This window comes from Mauremys mutica, chromosome 2 (genome assembly GCF_020497125.1).
Source record: "Mauremys mutica isolate MM-2020 ecotype Southern chromosome 2, ASM2049712v1, whole genome shotgun sequence".
In the NCBI taxonomy this organism is placed as follows: domain Eukaryota; kingdom Metazoa; phylum Chordata; order Testudines; family Geoemydidae; genus Mauremys; species Mauremys mutica.
In genome coordinates this window covers 102,744,935-102,762,881 of record NC_059073.1, presented here as the reverse complement: position 1 = coordinate 102,762,881, position 17,947 = coordinate 102,744,935, and the positions used below count along the sequence as shown (strand labels likewise).

The 17,947-nt window shown below is 40.0% G+C and overlaps 1 protein-coding gene across 1 annotated transcript in view; it reads right to left on the bottom strand.

Annotated features, from left to right (window-relative positions):
* ZNF407 (zinc finger protein 407) overlaps positions 1-17,947 on the bottom strand; it is a 398,789-nt gene that overhangs the window by 158,441 nt on the left and 222,401 nt on the right. Inside the window, exons 5-6 of the mRNA XM_045007628.1 lie at positions 15,334-15,417; positions 793-913 (exon numbers count right to left, since the gene is read on the bottom strand). Of these exons, the coding sequence (XP_044863563.1) occupies positions 793-913; positions 15,334-15,417 (205 nt within the window). The remainder of the gene's footprint in view (positions 1-792; positions 914-15,333; positions 15,418-17,947) is intronic.

Sequence of the window (17,947 nt, the reverse complement as noted above, 5' to 3'; positions counted from 1 at the left end):
TCTTTGTATAGCATACACAGAATAGTACACAATGCTATAAGATGTCAAAAATGCAATCAAAGAGAAAGCATATATTACACTGCATTTGAAAAATAGTATATGACCATTTAATTAAGAACTGCATTGTAATGTATATAAGGCTTATGAGGTCGAGTTAAGCTTGCACAAATAACCTTAATTTATCTCTTTTCTTGGCTTTTGCGTGCTTAACAATGCAGCCATGATATTGTCAAAACAGGATGGCTTTTAGGGCAGTATCTTACAATATTTTGCCTCACAGAATGCTCGTCTTCCAACCTTGCCTGATCAACTAGCCTGGCAAGAAGGAAAAACAGTAGCAGAAACTTTAACTAACTCCAGTTGCTTCCACTTTTAATATGTATTTGATGGGTGCTCAGGCTGCTAAGCCTTTTGGGGTAGCTTTTCTTTCTTGGTGGAATGGCTACAACTCAACCGAGAAAATTTTCAAAAGCAGAGTTGATTTGAAAAGGCAATGCAGATAAGTAGCCTCACCATGGAGAATTCTAAAAGACACCAGAGCAGCTGTGAAACCACCACTGTGTATTAGCATTATAGTGTTACCACTAAAACGTTTCCCATCATTTGTTTTTCTTTCTAAAATAATATCTCAATACTATGAGACTAATTTTTAAGTTACCTCCTAATTTAATATGCGATTACTGCTGCACTGATGGAATTTTAATGGCAATATATTTTCACTGGTAACTTCAAATGAACTTAATCAGATCACCTTAACTTCTTTCATCACTTTATTATTAATGACTTGTTTACCTGTAGTCACACCAGGGACATCTGTAGGGTTTTTCACCAGTATGGACACGCTTATGTCGTGTCAGATGTGACTGTGTTGTGGAAGCGAAATTACACTCATCACATCTGAATGGTTTCTCTCCTGAAAGAGGGCAAGAAAATACAGGCATTAATAATTTTAACAGTTAGAAAAATCCCTGAGCCAGATTTTCTGTTCATATGCAGCACAAAAGCAAATACAATCTGCAGTTTCAAATAGAACGGATCTCTTCTTAATTACAAAATACTCCTGCAGTAACTCTCATTTCAAGTTATCTACCTTGCTTGCTGGTTGCTTCATGTGGCACTAGAGCAGCCTGCCTGCCAGGGAGGAGGAAGTACTGCACTGGGCTCGGATGTGAAGCCCTTCTTCCTCCTTCCTGAAAGCGCACTACTAGCAAGGAAGTCAATATATTGCTGCTTTATTGAACTCATCAATGCAACTTCCATCATGAAAAAGAGAGATAAGTAGGGATGGGGAACCAAAGGAGACAAGGAAAAGAATAGCAAAATTATCGGCCTTATTTTATAGCTGGACTAACGAGAAAAGTTAAGTCACTCAGTCATTGGAGTCAGTGCCAGAGCATGGGATTCTCTAGTTTTCAGTCCTTTGCTTCATCTACAAGACTACTCTGCCACTCATGCTACCCAGTTTCTCTTAGCGGGAACAGGTCACACTGGCTGCTAAGATGCTAGCAGCTGACTTGAAGAGATCTTGAGGCACCCTTAGCGCAGTTATCAGCAGCAGCCTAAGCAGCTCTGCGCACCACAGCTGCGAACCAATTTGGGATGCACTCGAACACTGAAGGACCCGTAGCCATGGTTAGGAAAAATCAGTGATGAATTTTCAAGTCTAGGGATCAGTTCACATTGTTCTTCATTTTTAAGGATTCCTTCTCAAAACAAAGAATAAAAAAACATAACACACACAAAATCACTATTTTAAAATAACATTATTAAGGTGGAATGGTCAAGCATTCAAAAGTTAGGAACTGCCAGAATTAATGTTGCATTAACATTGCAGAATGAATGTGCATGCATTATGAAAGTCTTTAATTACATGATCACATACCATTATTTCCATAGGACCCCTGCCTCATATACTGTACAGAATAGCAGTGCTCTCTTAATGAACAGGTATTCAATATTTTGTTTTATTCTGGTTGTTCAATGTGGGCCCCTAGACCTTATTTACTGCACACTATTCAAACTCTGAAGACAGATTGATTAATTTCCTTGCGGGCTTTTCTGTGGTGCTCATCATTATAGTGAGTGCTTCACAGATATCAGTTATCTTCACAAAACCTCTGTGAAACAAGGGGTTGCGGGTGTTAATTCCATTTGGATGGGGAACTGAGGCACAGAGATTAAAGTAAAAAGTTTCCACTAATTTTGGGTGCCCAAGTTGAGACAACTAAGACCTGATTTTTTTCAGAGTACTTAGCATTATACAGCAATTTAATTCTCACTAACTTAGCTGCACCTGTGACTTCTGCTAATCAGGGTCTCAAACTGAACACCTATAAAATGAAGAATACGCAATTAATAAGCATCTCTGAAAAGCTGGGTTTAAGTGACTTGCCCAGCACCACAAAGGAACTCTGTGGCACTGTCAAGAGATAAAATCCAATTCTCCAGGGTAGCATTTGACTGTCTTAATAATGAGACCATTCTTTCTCTTTGTGTAATCCTCTGCCTCTTTCATAATACATCTGGAGCTAGAGCAGGCTGGAAAACGTAAATCCCTTCTTGTGAAAAATTTTGCTTTTTTGAATTTTTTTTTGGTCAAAAACCAGGAAGAAAAGGCAAAAAATAAAAATTTCTTTAGCAGGATGGGGGGTTTGGAGAAAAAATTGTTTTGGGAGAATCAAAACAGTTTTTCAGCTTCCTGGCTGTTTGGCCAGAAGGTGCTGGCCAATTTCAGGCAGCAAGTGAAACAAAGAGACTTCCAGCCTGGCTGGAGAGGCGGAGAGCCAGGGTGCTCAGCATCCCCACCTCTGGGGTCACAGCGACAGAGAGTAGGGATGCCCAGTATCTCCGGCCCTGCAGCTGGGGGAGTAGGCTGGAAGCTACTGAGGCAGAGTCATGGCACTCAGCCCCACCAGCTCTCCTGGAAAGTTTTTGTCAGTTTCACTTTCCACCAGGCAGTTTCTTGCCATGCAGTTTTAGTCTCTCCCACCCAGGATCACTGTCCTAGTCCCAATTTACACCCAGACTCCCAGTCTCTCTCTTTCTCCTCTCTTCCCCCATCCCCTTGCCCAGCCAGTCCCAGCCAATGTGTTTCCGCTTCCCCCGACCTCCAGTTGCCCTCCCACCCACACTGCCTGTCCCTGCGGGCTCCAAGTTCCAATCTTCCTCCCCAGGCTCTCCATCCAATCAAAGTCCCCTCTCCCACTGGCTCCATATCCCAGCCTCTGTGCCCTGCTTCTTCCAGTTCCCCTCCCACACCAACACTCCTCTTCAGATACATCTCCCGTCCTCCCTCACCTCGTTCCCCCCACCCCACAGATACTCAGACCCAAACTGCTTCCAAACCAGGTGCAATCTCCCTCTTACCCCACCTTCCAGACCTAGTTTCCCTCTCCCCACACCACCAGTCTGCAATCACAATCTCCCCCAGAAGGCTCCTTGTCCCAGTCCTACTCCCTGGTTGCCTGCTTACCCCACATCCAGCAGATCCAGCTCTTGTCCTTTCTGAATTCATCTCCAGTAGCTTCTCCCTTCCTACTGCCTGGGCCCAGTCGGGGGAGGGGGAGTCACTAAGAGCACAGAAGAAACAGGCTCCCTGCTCTCAGTTCCAGCCATACCTGGCACAGCCTGCAGCAGCCCAGGCCTTCAATTGCAGAGAAAGTCCTGCTCAGCTCCAGGCTGGAGCATGCCCAGTGTGGATGGAATCTTTGGGGGAATTTCATTACTAAAATGTAAGAAGTCTTGACTGAGCATGTGCAAATGGCAATTTTTTCTAAGGTTTATAACTTGGCCAAATTTGGTCAGATTTTCACTGGGACAGCGAGAGGAACGTCCCCTAACATAAAGGCCACCTTCTGCCAAATATCAAGTGCCTGCTCCAAAGCAGGGAGTGCAAAAAATGTTAAACTAAAGGATGCCAGAATTTTTTTAATGTGGACAAAGCAACATATTTTTTCCCTAGCCTCATTGTCAGAAACAACTAAACTGTTTTGGCTGCAATCTTAAAAAACTAGCCTGAGGCAGACACCTGGCATGGAAAATTTCAACCCAAACAGTTGAGATTTGGCAAAGTTATAAGCAACTGAAAACAGGGTCTTAAAATGGGAAGTGTTAGACAATATTAAGAATAGACGGTCATACCAGCCTCACATATATTTCCCAAATGAGAGCTGGGAGTAATCCTCATATTTCTAACTAGCCAAACCAGGAGAAGCCCAGACTGTAGGCTTCTTAGGCTCTGAAAGACAACTCTAGAGAAAGAAGTTGGGAAACCTGCATGGGGACTGGGGAGAAGCAGGCAAAGGAGAGGTAGCTTCAAAACTTAGAACAATTGCTTCTAGTAGCTATTGGAGAGAATTTCAGCTACAATTTTTCAGCTCCTGTTCCCTGGCCTGGGCAGTGAGTGAAACCCAGGATTGTGCTGGACAGATTGGGACTGCTGGCAAATATGCCTTTCCTGCTCCAAACGAGTCTTTCCTGTCAGATACCCAATCTCTTCTTCTCTGAAGAAAGTGATTCTTCCAACTGTTTGACTGACAATGGCTTCTTTTCCAATTAAACTCTCTGGGATACTTAGCACTATTTCGACAACCTAGTCTTGAACTGAAAATTCCTGTGCCAACTCCTGGTTTGTATTCTCTTAGAGAATTAAAGAAGATACTAATATTTCTGAAGCTTAAGTAACACAGCTACAAATATTATAGAGAAGGGTCTTCCATCCTTCCTTCCTTCTAGCAGTTTTCATTTAATATACATTTGAACCTTATTGAACTGCACCTTTGTAAACTGGAAACCAGAAAATCTGCACTGAAAATGATTTTCTGGTTTGCAGTCCATTTCAACACATATCAGGAAAGTTCTGCTGCTATGCTGAGGCAGAGCCAGTGAGGCTGACAGATCACTGAAGTTCCACTGTAGCTAGTGGAGTTTGGAAATTCCATCATGACCAAAAGAAAAATGAATAATCCTCACCCACCGCATGAGGAAGTTTCTCCTTAGGAAATCCTTGTGGCTAAGTGTTCCTGTCAGACAGAGTATGTGTAAATTTCACTTGACAGAAAATACATCACAGCAACACAAAACAAAAGGCCAAATGAACTGGGGAAAACTGACGGCCTAACATTCTCAGTAGCTCTTAGAGGCTGCACCAAGGGGAAAAATATTTATGTATAAAACCAAGTCAATAAGAAAACTTTTCAGTTCACTTGATAGATAAGCTTGTCTCAACCAAAACCAGAACATCCCATGCTAAAGTGCTAGGGAGACAAAAAGAAGCCCAAATTGCTTTTTCCACAGCCCAGGCCAAGGAAGAAGTACTGTTGCTACCTCCCAACCATTCCCCCCATGCTTGGTCCTGCTTCTGCTGCTTCTACAATCACTTCCCGTCCTAACTGCTTGGTCCCATCCTGATCCTCTCCCCACAACTGCTTCTACTCTCCTCCTGATATCTAACATTCCCACTCCCAATCCGTGCTCTCCTCAAGTGCCTATGCCCATTCTCACACACCTCCAGGTCAGTTTCCACCATCTCCGTACTGCTTACTCCATTTCATATCTGTCCTTCACACCTCTGCAACAGCTCTAAACTTTGCAGCACAATTCCCTGTTTGCTGTGGCAGAAAACAGGGAATGAACACCTACCGAGTTCCTGGGGGGTGGGCAGGCACAAGCAGACTAGGGGAAAGAGTGACTAAACCCAGGACTCAAATAATTTCAGAGGACAACTAATAAAAAAACAAAACAGGAACAGGAGTGAGGTCAGAGGGCCACAAACAAGGAACTGGAAGGAGACACTGAGCAGACAATGCCAGACTGTGCCACTGCTCCTCAAAGGTGTGTAGGGAGCCAGTGGACGCGGCCTAAAGGAACTTTGTCTGGATGCATGATCAGAGGGAGGAACAGAAATGGTCCCACAGTCGTAGAGTACCTCCCCATCCAGCATCCTCCTCCTGATTTTACAGATAGACACTTTGGCTAGTGCCAGGAGGAGGTTGATGAGGAGGTCTCATGACTTTGAGGGACCATGGATAGGGTGTGAATAAATCAGGAGATGCAGGGAAAAGTGCAGTCAGACCCTGGGGAGAAGGTTCTGGAGGAGCCGGAAAAGGGGATGCAACCTGGAACACTTGAGATAGATGTTTGCCAGGATCTCCCTCATCCTACAGAAGGGGCAGCTATTGGGGAAGGGGGTGAACCGCACCAGGTACACACCTGTGCTCACGGATGCATGAAGGAGCCACCAACTAATATCCTTGGCAGGCCGGGGGGGCCAAGGTGGAATACAGGCTGGCCCACTGGGGTTCCTCACCCTCCATAGATGGTAGGAGGGCCCACCACTTGGCGTCAGGACAGGACACAAGGGTGAGGAAGTGAAAGGTATGGAGCACAAACTTGTATAGATATCCTGGGTGTGGTTCGGAAATGAACTTGCTGCAGATTGCGCAGCCAACTCGGGTTGCAGAAGGGAGGGGCCTGGGGTGGCTCATGGGGCAGGGGTCCCAATAACAAGGTTCAGATGACCAGGGGTGAGTGGGGAGTACCCTCCCACAGGACCCACTCAAGGAAAGTCTGAGAGGCAGACGATAAGGCTGCCCGCACTTCCTGGAGTACATGCTGGGAAGTAGGAGGGGTGGAGAGTCTCATGAGCCAGCTGAGCACCAGGGGATCCACCCATTCCCTCTGGCTGTAGTCCAGGAGGTCTCTGATTCTGGTGATGCCTATCAGGACCAACTTCCAGTGCACCGTGGGGGACTCTGCACACCAAGCTGAGGGTTGTATAGCAGGGGGTCCCTGAGGAGATCTGCCCCCTTGGTAGCGGCCACAGACCTGGTCACCAAAACCAGCTTCTAGGTCCAGAGAAGGTCCAGGTAGAAGATTGGCAGCTGGTAGAGGTCTCAAGGAAAACTCCTTGGATGGAGATAACATAGCTTCCGGTCATATCGGAGCCCTTGGAGAGCAGGGAATGAACAGGTAAGCCTGCATTCTGACTACTCAGACACCAGTTAGTTCCTCTGGAGAAAGCCAACTGAAGTAATTAGATAATTGGGCCTGGCCAATCAGTTCAGACGGACAAAGAAACAAACGAATGACATGCCAGGGGAGAAAGAGCCCAGTCTCACAGAGGCCTCGAAGGGAGAGCTCTGCTCCTGTCAGGTTTTGAGAAGGGGGATGGAAGCACAGGGGATGTTGTAAATAGACTCTTGCACAGGTACTGTAGTGGTGACGGTGAAGGGAACTCAAATAAATGGCTCTATGAATGCACAACTATTGTAATCTGTGGCAAGAAGACAGGAGCGAAGGCGTGCCCTGCTACAAGCAGCACTGGATTTTATGGTAAATTTAAGCAACCCCCTGAAATTCATGGAAGTCACAACCAGAGTCTTCAGTTATAAACTTTATATATCTCTGGCAGCTTCAGTTTCCAATTTGCTGCAGAAATGGCGCAGAATGATGTGCAACAGGGAGTACCCAGCACTCTGCTATAGGTGGAGTTACAATAGGAGGATGGGTTTATCACTTTGTATCAGAAATACTGCTGTTCAGACTGTTCAGGCAAAAGGGAATTTTGATGATGTGAGGTTTGCCCCTTAAACCTTAGAAAAAGTTTACCTTTCTTTGTCATTGCTAGGACCACTAGAAAGTTTTACAGAATTTTAGCTTAAAAATAGTGAGGGGAAATTTGGGAAAGGTTTTTGTTTTGGCTACACATTTGGAGACTGAACAGGTCAAAATACTCAGAACAGTTCCCACCCCATGCAAAGAAACTACTCTCCTCTTCCTCACCTCTAGCTTTAATAACTACAACCTCCAGAAAAGCCTGAGAAATGAGATGATTGCCCAGGAAAGCCTGAAAGGTGATCAAACACAGGGTCCATCTAATCAAGGGACAAAGTCAGAAGGACATATCTCTGTTAGCCCTCTCTTGCTTAAACCAAAGGCCTGTAAGCTCCAGTACTTTGTCTAATCACAACTGTCAATGTGTCATGCAGGAAAAGAGAGTTTTTCAGGTAGTCGGAGTCCAAACTACTTCTGAATTGAGTATCAGTTAACCATTTAAGCCACTCAGCATGGAAAACTTCAGCCTAAATGATTAAAGTTTGGCAAATTTAAAAGCAACTGAAAACAGGGTCTTATAAGGGGAAGTGTCAGGCAGCCTTTATAATAGGCAGTGCTACCAACCTCACTTATAATAACCTTCTCTCTGGTTTTCCGCACTGCTCAGCTCTCCTCATTTCACTCTATTCAAAATTCTCTTCCTATCCTGCAACTCTGTCAGTTCTCCTTATGTTTCTTGATTGGCTTCATCTTCAAGCCTCTATATGTGATCTTGTCCCACCTAAATCTCAGCTTTTATTTCCTCCTCCGACTCCTTACACTCGTCCTAATCCTTTCATCGTCTACTCCATGTCTTTCTCCCACTCTCAGCTTACGTCTAAAATAGTCCCCTTCTTATTATTCTCTAAGTGTTCTCTCTCCTATCATCTTCTGTTCACAAACAACATTTAAATGCTCCCTTTCCTAAATACGTTTTGTTCTTCATACTGTGTCTCTTGACTGTAAGCTCTTTGGGATGTAGAGCACACCCTTCTGCACTCATAAACTGCATTGTAAATATATGATAATAGATAAGTATTTAATAATTACTAAAATAATATAACAATAATAAATAGTAAGGGCATGATTATTAAGAATGCTTACATTATTTTTTGTTTACAGACTACACACAGTACTTATGGGTATGGGAGTATGCTGTGGCTGATCCAGTTTTGATGTGAATGAACTTCAATTTTTTTAAAATGCTATTATGGAAGCGCCTTTAACAAAACACACATAGTGTTAACAGGGTGGAAAAGGTCTCATCCCTATCATCTCTACAGCAAGGCCTATTTTTTTGTTCTAGATGTCTCATGTGGAGGGCTCAGTGGTGTAAACAGAGCCCTAAATAATTATTATATACCATATATTTTAAAGTTCTGTTTATCGAATTATCATGTTTGAAACAAGTGGACAATCCAAACTATGGTCTGCTGGCTACTACTCCTAATATCCAGCTATTTCTACAGTTGATCAGGCTTTTCACTGTGAAGAGGCGCCCAAAGGCTGAAAAAACAGCTTGAAACAGAGACAGCCTATTTGCCTCTAGCAGATGCTCACTGTTACATACGAAGAACTGAGAAAACAAGAATATCCCTTATTGTATAAAAGACATCCAAAAATTTCATACATACTTTCCTAACACATTTTTGCATAAGAGAAATTGCAGTAATTGCTACAGAGCTGTTATTTGACTGCAAACTGTGATTGTGATGGGGATACATGGTCTGTGTGTTCATGAATGGGAGAGGAAAAGGGCCATGAGACAATCTTCTTGTAAAATATGGTCCACAGTATAAGAAAGTTTAAGAGACCTGGATTTCAACCCTTATCTACCACTGAAAGTCTGCTGTAATTAAGTTTCACACTCTTCTAATGGCTTAAATGGAAAGGAAAAATAACACATACCCATCCAAAAACTTCACCCCCCTTCTTAATAACCATTTAATGAAACAGCACAATACTTACTGTGCTATACTTTACATAGAATTCCACTTTTTTTAGCTTGGGTGTGGGAAGAGGCTACATTATACATTTAATTCGGACAATGCCAAGTAAGGCAACTGCACATTAAAGTCAAAGAGCAGTTCACATGAAAAATAGAAACACAAAGTGAGTCACTCATCTGGATAAAATACATACATTATTAAATTTTCTTTTTTTATTACATTGACCTATAAATGTCTTGAGAAGTACAAGGTTTAAATGAGTGAATGGAACTGATCATACGAACAGTGATCTATGTGATAAGTGTAAGTCACCATCTTCAAAAATTCATGAAAACATTTGAACAAAGACACAAACTGCTTAGGCATTGCAGTAAGTTCAGGAGCTGCCATAAACAATAAGGATGCCATCCCCAATTACTCTACTACTGTGGTGTACTTTACTGAAATTATAAACGTAACATATGGAAATCAGGGCTGTCAATCACAGTTAATGCACGCAATTAATGCAAAATAAATTAGCTAGATTAAAAAAAATAGCCCACTCAGTCCTACTTCTTGTTCAGCCAATCCCTAAGACAAACAAGTTTGTTTACATTTATGGGAGATAATGCTGTCCGCTCCTTTTTTACACCTGAAAGTGAGAACAGGCATTCACATGGCACTGTTGTAGCAGGTGTTACTAAGTATTTACATGCCGGATATGCTAAATATTCATATGCCCCTTCATGCTTTGACTTGTAAGCTCTAAAGTTTTATATTGTTTCATTTTAGAATGCAGTTATGTACAAAAAATTAAAAATCTACATTTGTAAGTTGCACTTTCATGATAAAGAGATTGCACTACAGTTCTTTTATGAGGTAAATTGAAAAATATTATTTCTTTTTTTTATCTTTTTACAGTGCGAAATTTTTAATGAAATTAACAATATAAAGTGGGCACCGTATACTTTGTGCTGTAACTGAAATAAATATATTTGAAAATGTAGACAAACATCCAAAAATATTTATAATAAATTGAAATTGGTATTCTATTATTAACAGTGTAATTAAAACTGCAAGTAATCACGACTATTTTTTTTTATCTCATGATTAATTGTGATTTTTTTAAATTGTTTGACAGCCCTAATGGAAACTAATTTTATACACAGGCTGTCACTAAAAGTTGTAATATAACTTCCATGTTTCCCTTGGGGATAGATTCTCTCAACTGCACAAAGTGTGAGTAAACAGCATTGGCTCGGGGGAATCCATGACAATTGGTGGGATGGAAACCTCCCCTCCAACTCATGGAGTAGCAGCAGCATTACTTCATAGACATTACTGCAACCCAGTGAAGTAGGCTGTATTTACCACATTAAATCAGTGTCCTGCTTTGTGTCAGCCAGCAAAAGCTGTTTAAAGACACTGACTTGGCTTTTTGACCCAGTTTCTGATAACACATAAAATGTATTTCTTTGTTCTACAAGTACCAATAAGTGTTCAAGGAGGACGGAGGCATCATTCTAAAAAAGTATCTTTATAATGGAAAAGACTATGTCTTGAACTTCAGAGGTACTGAGCACCTGTAGTTCTTATTGCCTTTAGCCAGAAGTGGGGATGCTCAGCACTTCCAAAAAATGAGGCCATTAATCTTTATGTAGCTGATGAAACACATTATAGAACTTTGTATGCTAATGCATTGTAGAACTGCTGGAAAAGCTCTTAGTGGACCACCAGACATCCCCTTATGAAGTCAAGGTCAGTGAAAGCCGTAGGCCATTCTATATTCAAAGACCATACTGTTCAGAGAAGCAGTATACTTACAAACTAGATACTTTCTTTTTTACCATAGAATAGAGATGTCAACCAACAAATCATAGGTTGCATCCTTCTTCAGTAAGAAAATGATACCATTTCTGAGTCGAATTTTTCCCCTCTCTCAGTACTGACATGCTAACACACATGGTACTGTGCAACTGAGCATATCTATGTCAAACAGGTCTGTGTGGCAATGCACCATGCTAGTGAAAGTAGAAAGCATACATTTACCACCTCTTAAGATTAATTATATTTCTTTCCTCTTTAACATGAACATATTTTTTTATTCTCTTCTCTTTCTCATTTAAAAAATATAAACAATTCTGTGATCAGTAGCATCCTCTGTTTGCCAAACTGACTTCTGAGGGCCAGAATCCTATATTCATGTTGAGTAGTACTCTCCTCTGCAAATAATTCCAGTGAAGAAAATGGTACTATTTGCAGAGCCAGGTATTTCTCAGTGTAAGTGCAGAGTCTGGCCCAATTCTGTTCCCAAAAGGAGGAATAGAATAAGAAGCATCAGAAGCAAGAGAATGAAGGGCTAAGTGATAAGGCACACTAAGGTCCGAGAGCCAGTCCTCCTCTGTGTCAGGTATCTGTCAGATATTCTGAACATTCCTCATGGATACCAAGACACCTTATGCCTGGAGGCTGGGAGAACGCGAAGCTTATTAAAGTGGTCAAGACACCTCAACTACATGTGAGGATTTGCTCCTTTGCCCTTGAATCAAGGGTCTCTGACAGGTGATAAAAATAAATCTTGGATAGGGAGATGTTTTGTATCACCCTCCGAGACACTTTGTATTATAGCAGGGAATTATTTAAGCCATTTAGACCATTTTTTATTCCAATTCCTTTCAAACATTATTGTAATTTTCTTGGGCATTCTCTATGCAGAGAAAACGGTGTCCAACAGGGATGCACAAGAGAAATATAGATACAAAGAGTGGTGCATGTGGCTAAGCACTGAGATAAAGCTGTGCAATGGATAAGAATATTGTGGAACCTGCATAAGTAAAAAGAACACCAACAAAAGGCATATTGTGCCATTTTCTTTGAAACAAATAGAAGACAGATAATTTTTCTGCTAAAGAATCATCTCCGATTGTTTGTGCCACAGAGGCAGATAAATGCCAAAAAGATAGATCCTTCTGTCTCTGAGATACTGTCCTGTATAGTATAAAGTTAATAGCAAAGTAATAACGAGCCTCCAGTCCTGACATAAAATATAAACTTATGCCTGCTAGATGCAAGCTTCATGATCTATAACCTCAAATGTCTGAGATCATAGCAGGGAAGTCTCCACCAGGGTGGCATGAGAAGGGCAGATGCCATCCAGCAAATAAATTGCATTAAAAGTGTTTCACTGGGACCAAACCCGTTTATAACTGCCAATATTTTCAACCTAACTTTAGGCATCTAAATATATATTAGGGCACTTAATATAAATGGCCTGATTTTCAGTGAAGTTGAGTACCTAAAACTCTCCGTGAAATCACTGAAAGCTGCTAATGGTCAAGATGTCTGAAAATCAGGATATTTTTATTTAGTTCCCTAAAGACAGATTCAGGTGCCTACCTTTAGGCAGCTATGGTAGGAAAGTTTGGCTAATGTTTTTAGCCATAATAATGTAATAAATCTATTACAAATAACTTAAGAGAAGGCTATGGTTGCATGGTTAAGTACTCAGAAGTCAATACATTAAAAAGTTTATGTTGCATGTGCAAACTTCCTCTTGTGTGTACACATTAGTCTATAGGACCAGACGCTCAGCTGGCTTAAACTGATGCAGCTCCATTGACTTAAACTTTGTCCATTGACTTCAACAGAGCTACACAAATGTACAACCTCTGAGGGTCTGGTCCACTGTTTTTAGTTTCTTGATCATATACTACTTTTTTAAAAACATAAAGTAATGATGTACCTTTTTTCTATAGCTCAGGATAAATATGTGTAGAATTTGTAACATATTTTCTGTTCGTTTTTATATACAATACTTTCAGTATTATACTGGGCAGATATATCTTCATTAACTTAGGAACTTGAAATAATACCTTTTCTATGCCTATCAATAATTTTATCAGCACCCAGATACTACATATTTTGCAGAATGCATAATGAAGAAAATAAGGCAGCTAACTATGAAGGTAACTTTAGGTGTATATTTGGTCTGTAAGTGGTCTATATGCTAGCTCTATTACTGAAGTACTGTTACATATTTCATATAAATGAATTTAATGAACTCTGTGCAACAAACACAGGGTATTACACAATACTTCAAGATACTACATAACTGTAGCAAAGATTGCAAAAATATGTATGCTATTATCTTGCATTATTTGAGAAATAGTATCTGCATTCACACAAGAGGCAAAGTTAAGGATGGTAATGCAGTTTTTTCCCCAGCTTTCCTCTTCTAAAATTACTGAATTGTTTCTGCTTACACTATATATATATATATATATATAGAGAGAGAGAGATGTAATGTTTAAGAAGAGATCAGGCTTGGCAAATTCCAGCCCAGTCAGAGAACATTTTATAAAGTTATCAGGAAATGAGAATGGGGAGTTAGAATGGAAGCACATGACTTTAACTACAACAGTTACTACGCTCCTGCTAAAATTCAGATGCACTGACATAGTGACATATTGACAGAATACAGTGTAAAATTTTCTAAATGCATCATCTTAAATACTTTAAATATATAAACATCTTGTAGTAAGTGGGAAATGAATGAGGCAGTACCTCTCACATACGTAAATTTTTTGCTACCACAGAAGTTAATTCCCAGAAATGACAACCCCATTGACTTCAGTGAAAATTAATAGTTCTGACTAGGGGAGAACTTGGCCTTGCACATTCATCTTTATAACAAATTTACTTCATGATGTTGGCAGTCAATCTCTGAATACCCCACCCTTGTGTGAACATCGCACTTCTCTCCAACCAGACTTGGTTGAATAATCTGACATCATGGCTGTGAGTATATGGCTTCAGGATCTCCAGGAAAGCAGAGTAAGTGCTATCAGGAAAATTCTGCTCTAAGACAGTGAATGTCCTGAATCGGATTATTCTACACAGTGCCACAATACAAAATCCCCACAATACAAAATCCATGGAAAATTCACAATGCAACTATTAGAACCATACATTTGTTAGCAATTTCTGTCCGGTGTACATTCGACAATAGTGACTTAACCACACACCATTATTCTTGATGATATTATATTATCTTCATGCAAGTCACTAATATAAAAATTACAGTGGTTTAAACAGTGATGCTTCTGCATCTGTTTGAACAAAACCTATTCAAATAATTAAACACAATGAACTACTAAAAAGCATAATTACAGTAAAATGTATTAATAAATGTTTAAAACTTATACTTTTTTAAAGTCTTCTGAAGCAGAGACCCAATTTAATTTTATCTGATATTAAATTTTTATAACCAGGTGGTATGAAAGCTTTACCAGTTTGAAAGAGAAATCCTGCTTTACATGCAAGCCTTGTGGTATCTCTTTAAGTTGCATCTATTAATTACAAACCATCTTAAAATTGCAAAAGGGCAACTGAAACAACACTGGCTTTGAACTATGTCTCAGTCCAAAATAATGGATTCATCTAAATATGATCTCTAATTTTCACTCAGGGACTCTCAGGCAGATTCTTGCAAAAGCTTCAGGCAGTGTGTAATCTATTTGGGCCTTTAAAAAAAAGTCGTTAGTGTACTTAGCATTAATTTAAAAAAGACACCTGATCTTTACAATTTTATCTTGCTTTAAAATTAAAATGAAGATTACTCAAACTCATAGCTAATAGCATTTGATACATAGCCTGGGCGTAGAGATTTTACAAAAATGAAAAAGAGAAAGCAAACAATGAACCAATATATTATTTGTGCTGTAATGTGCTATTTGACTTGCTTTTTCCCCAGTCTGGATGATACTCCCTTGCTATAGAGAATATACCAAAGGGTAAAGACAGCTTTACCGACCTGTGTGCTGCCTCCGATGCTTAGTGAGGGCATGACGTGTCCCGCCGGCAAAGCCACAAAGGTCACACAGGAACGACTTCTCGCCTGTTGCAACAATAAACAGATGAGGGACTGCGGAGGTCACAGATCATTAAAACATATCTATCAAGGCTTTCAGGGTTACTAATTCCTCCAATCAAATGTTTCCATGTAAATATGTCAAATGGGAATGAAATTACCACTGCGGTTTATTGACTGTGATAAAATCTGAAAAGCACCACTGAACATAATTACATACTTGTCAGACCCATAAAAATTAGCTTTATTATCAATGGAATGGTTTTGTACAACTTCATTTCTGTTAGATGTCTTCCAGATGGGGCTGCTTTATGCACTTGAACAGTTTTTATGCATATCCTGATTTTTTACAATTCCCATACATCTGGCCTTTCTGTGCTGAGTAAAGATTGCCTGGAAAAGTTAATATACTGTATATATGAGTCTGCTTAAATAAAATATATTGAATTTACTAATAAATTAAGGATAGTGAGAAATTTTAACTGACTTGATCATGGTCTTCTTTAGTAACCTTATGTTTAATAAAAATGAATTAAATTATTTTCTTGAATATATTGAAGAGCCCAGGCAACAATAAAAGCCATATTATTCAGTACCAGTGGCAATTCAGTACTGTTTATGTTTCTAAAACTTTCATGACATAAAGAAAACAAGTCTGGGGATTACTACAGAAATTGCAGTAGAACTCATATTGTTCATCTTTAATGATATTTCTTCATTCCAAACCTCCGGAACAATTAGAGAGAGATTTGGCAGGCTCACTACTTGTAAAAAGTGTGTAAATGATCATTTTTTTAGTATTTTTATTCCAGCTAAAATTTTGCCCCATTGTCTATAAAAACAATCTATCATTTCACAGTAGCCTTTTTACACAGTAAGTACTAGCATACTAGGCAGTTTCATCCCGTAAGACCCATTGAGAAGGGCATGATGGAATAATAACTTTAACCTTGGACAGATCCTGTGCAATTATAAAATAGCTTTAAAAACAAATGAGTCACTTTACTAATTTGGAACCAAATTGTACCCACCCACAGAAATACCACGGAGAAAGCATTAGAAGAGTCAGGACACTGCATGTGGGGAATCTAACAGAGTTTCCTTAAAACTCTCCCAATGGGAAGGGGATTTAGGCTCCTCAAAGGATTAGAGGGGGTGCTGTCTCCCAACTCCACTGAGACCCACAGGCTACTTTTCTGGCTCCTTTTATCCCTAGTAGCCATCTACATTAGTACCTGTGCAAAACATTCTATTTGGGAGAGGTACAGAGCCTGAATTAATGTTGCTTTGACAGCATTAATATAAGTGAGATACTTTCTGGGATATCCACTGTCTATGGAGAGAAGAATGCCACAAACAAGAGCTCTTATCCCTCCCCCTCCAGCATGGCAAAACCCCTATGGGAATTCCAAGTCCATGGCGCACCCAGAGAGGGGATTCCACATAGTAGCTGTGAGCTGACCCCTCAACAGAAATTTGGGGCCCTGGTATATCATGTCCACTTGGGTCCTACCCCTCTCCAATTTCACTTTATTTACACAGATGTTACAGAGGTTTTTGGGGGCTCCCCTGAGCTCAGGGTCCCAGTACAATTGTTCCCTCTGTCCCCTACTCTCATCAACTCTGTGGATGATTCTATGGTGGCAGCACTCTCCTTTTCCTTATCCCCTAACCAAATATACCTGACGTGAGATACCTGCGCTCTCGATCTGGAGAAAATTATCAAGCTCTTGGAATGATTCAGACTAAATTTCAAAAATGGCCTCAAACTTGTCACTATAGTGTGTGCACAAAAACACTGATTGACCTGTACAAGGTACTTCAGTGTCTAAAATGGAGCTTGGACAGGCAAATCCATATATTATGACACACAAAAACACAAGCAGCAACATTTTACACACAAATTTAGACTTGCAACTGTAGGGTTCACTTTTGAAAATTTGGCTCCTTATGCAATAGGTATTCCAAATGGTATCCTACGTGCAGAATACCTTTTGGTAACTGAATATAAGAATTAGCTCTAGCCTTTTTGTAATTGTAATTGAATTAAAAACCAACCAACAAACAAAACCCACTACAACAGACAGAAAAACAGTAGCAATTAAAAACAGCCCCTCATTTCCTCTTGACGTGAATATATTCCTTTTAAGAAGCAAATTAATACAAGCAAAACTTTAAAATTATATAACCAAAATCTGAATTCTAGCTCACAATGTTACTCATTAATATTAATTACTGAAGTAATATATTGTTTTTTTACAAAGAAATTTCCCTCTATAATCTCTCTGCTCTTCTTGTTTGGATTTTTGTGTCAAGATCTTTTCTCTAGCACTTGAATTCATCAAAGTATTAAAGGAAGGGAGTAGAAGGGCTATAAAGAAAAAAGCTTAATTATAATTAATTAAATAATAATTAATTAATTTTAATTATAAATCTTTCTAACTAGCTGCTATACCCACCACCCCAGCATAAAATTCACATTTTAAAATTAAATGCTGTTCCATGCCTACTAGGAAATAGTTCATATATATTGTCATAAATTAGCTCATGTTTTGTT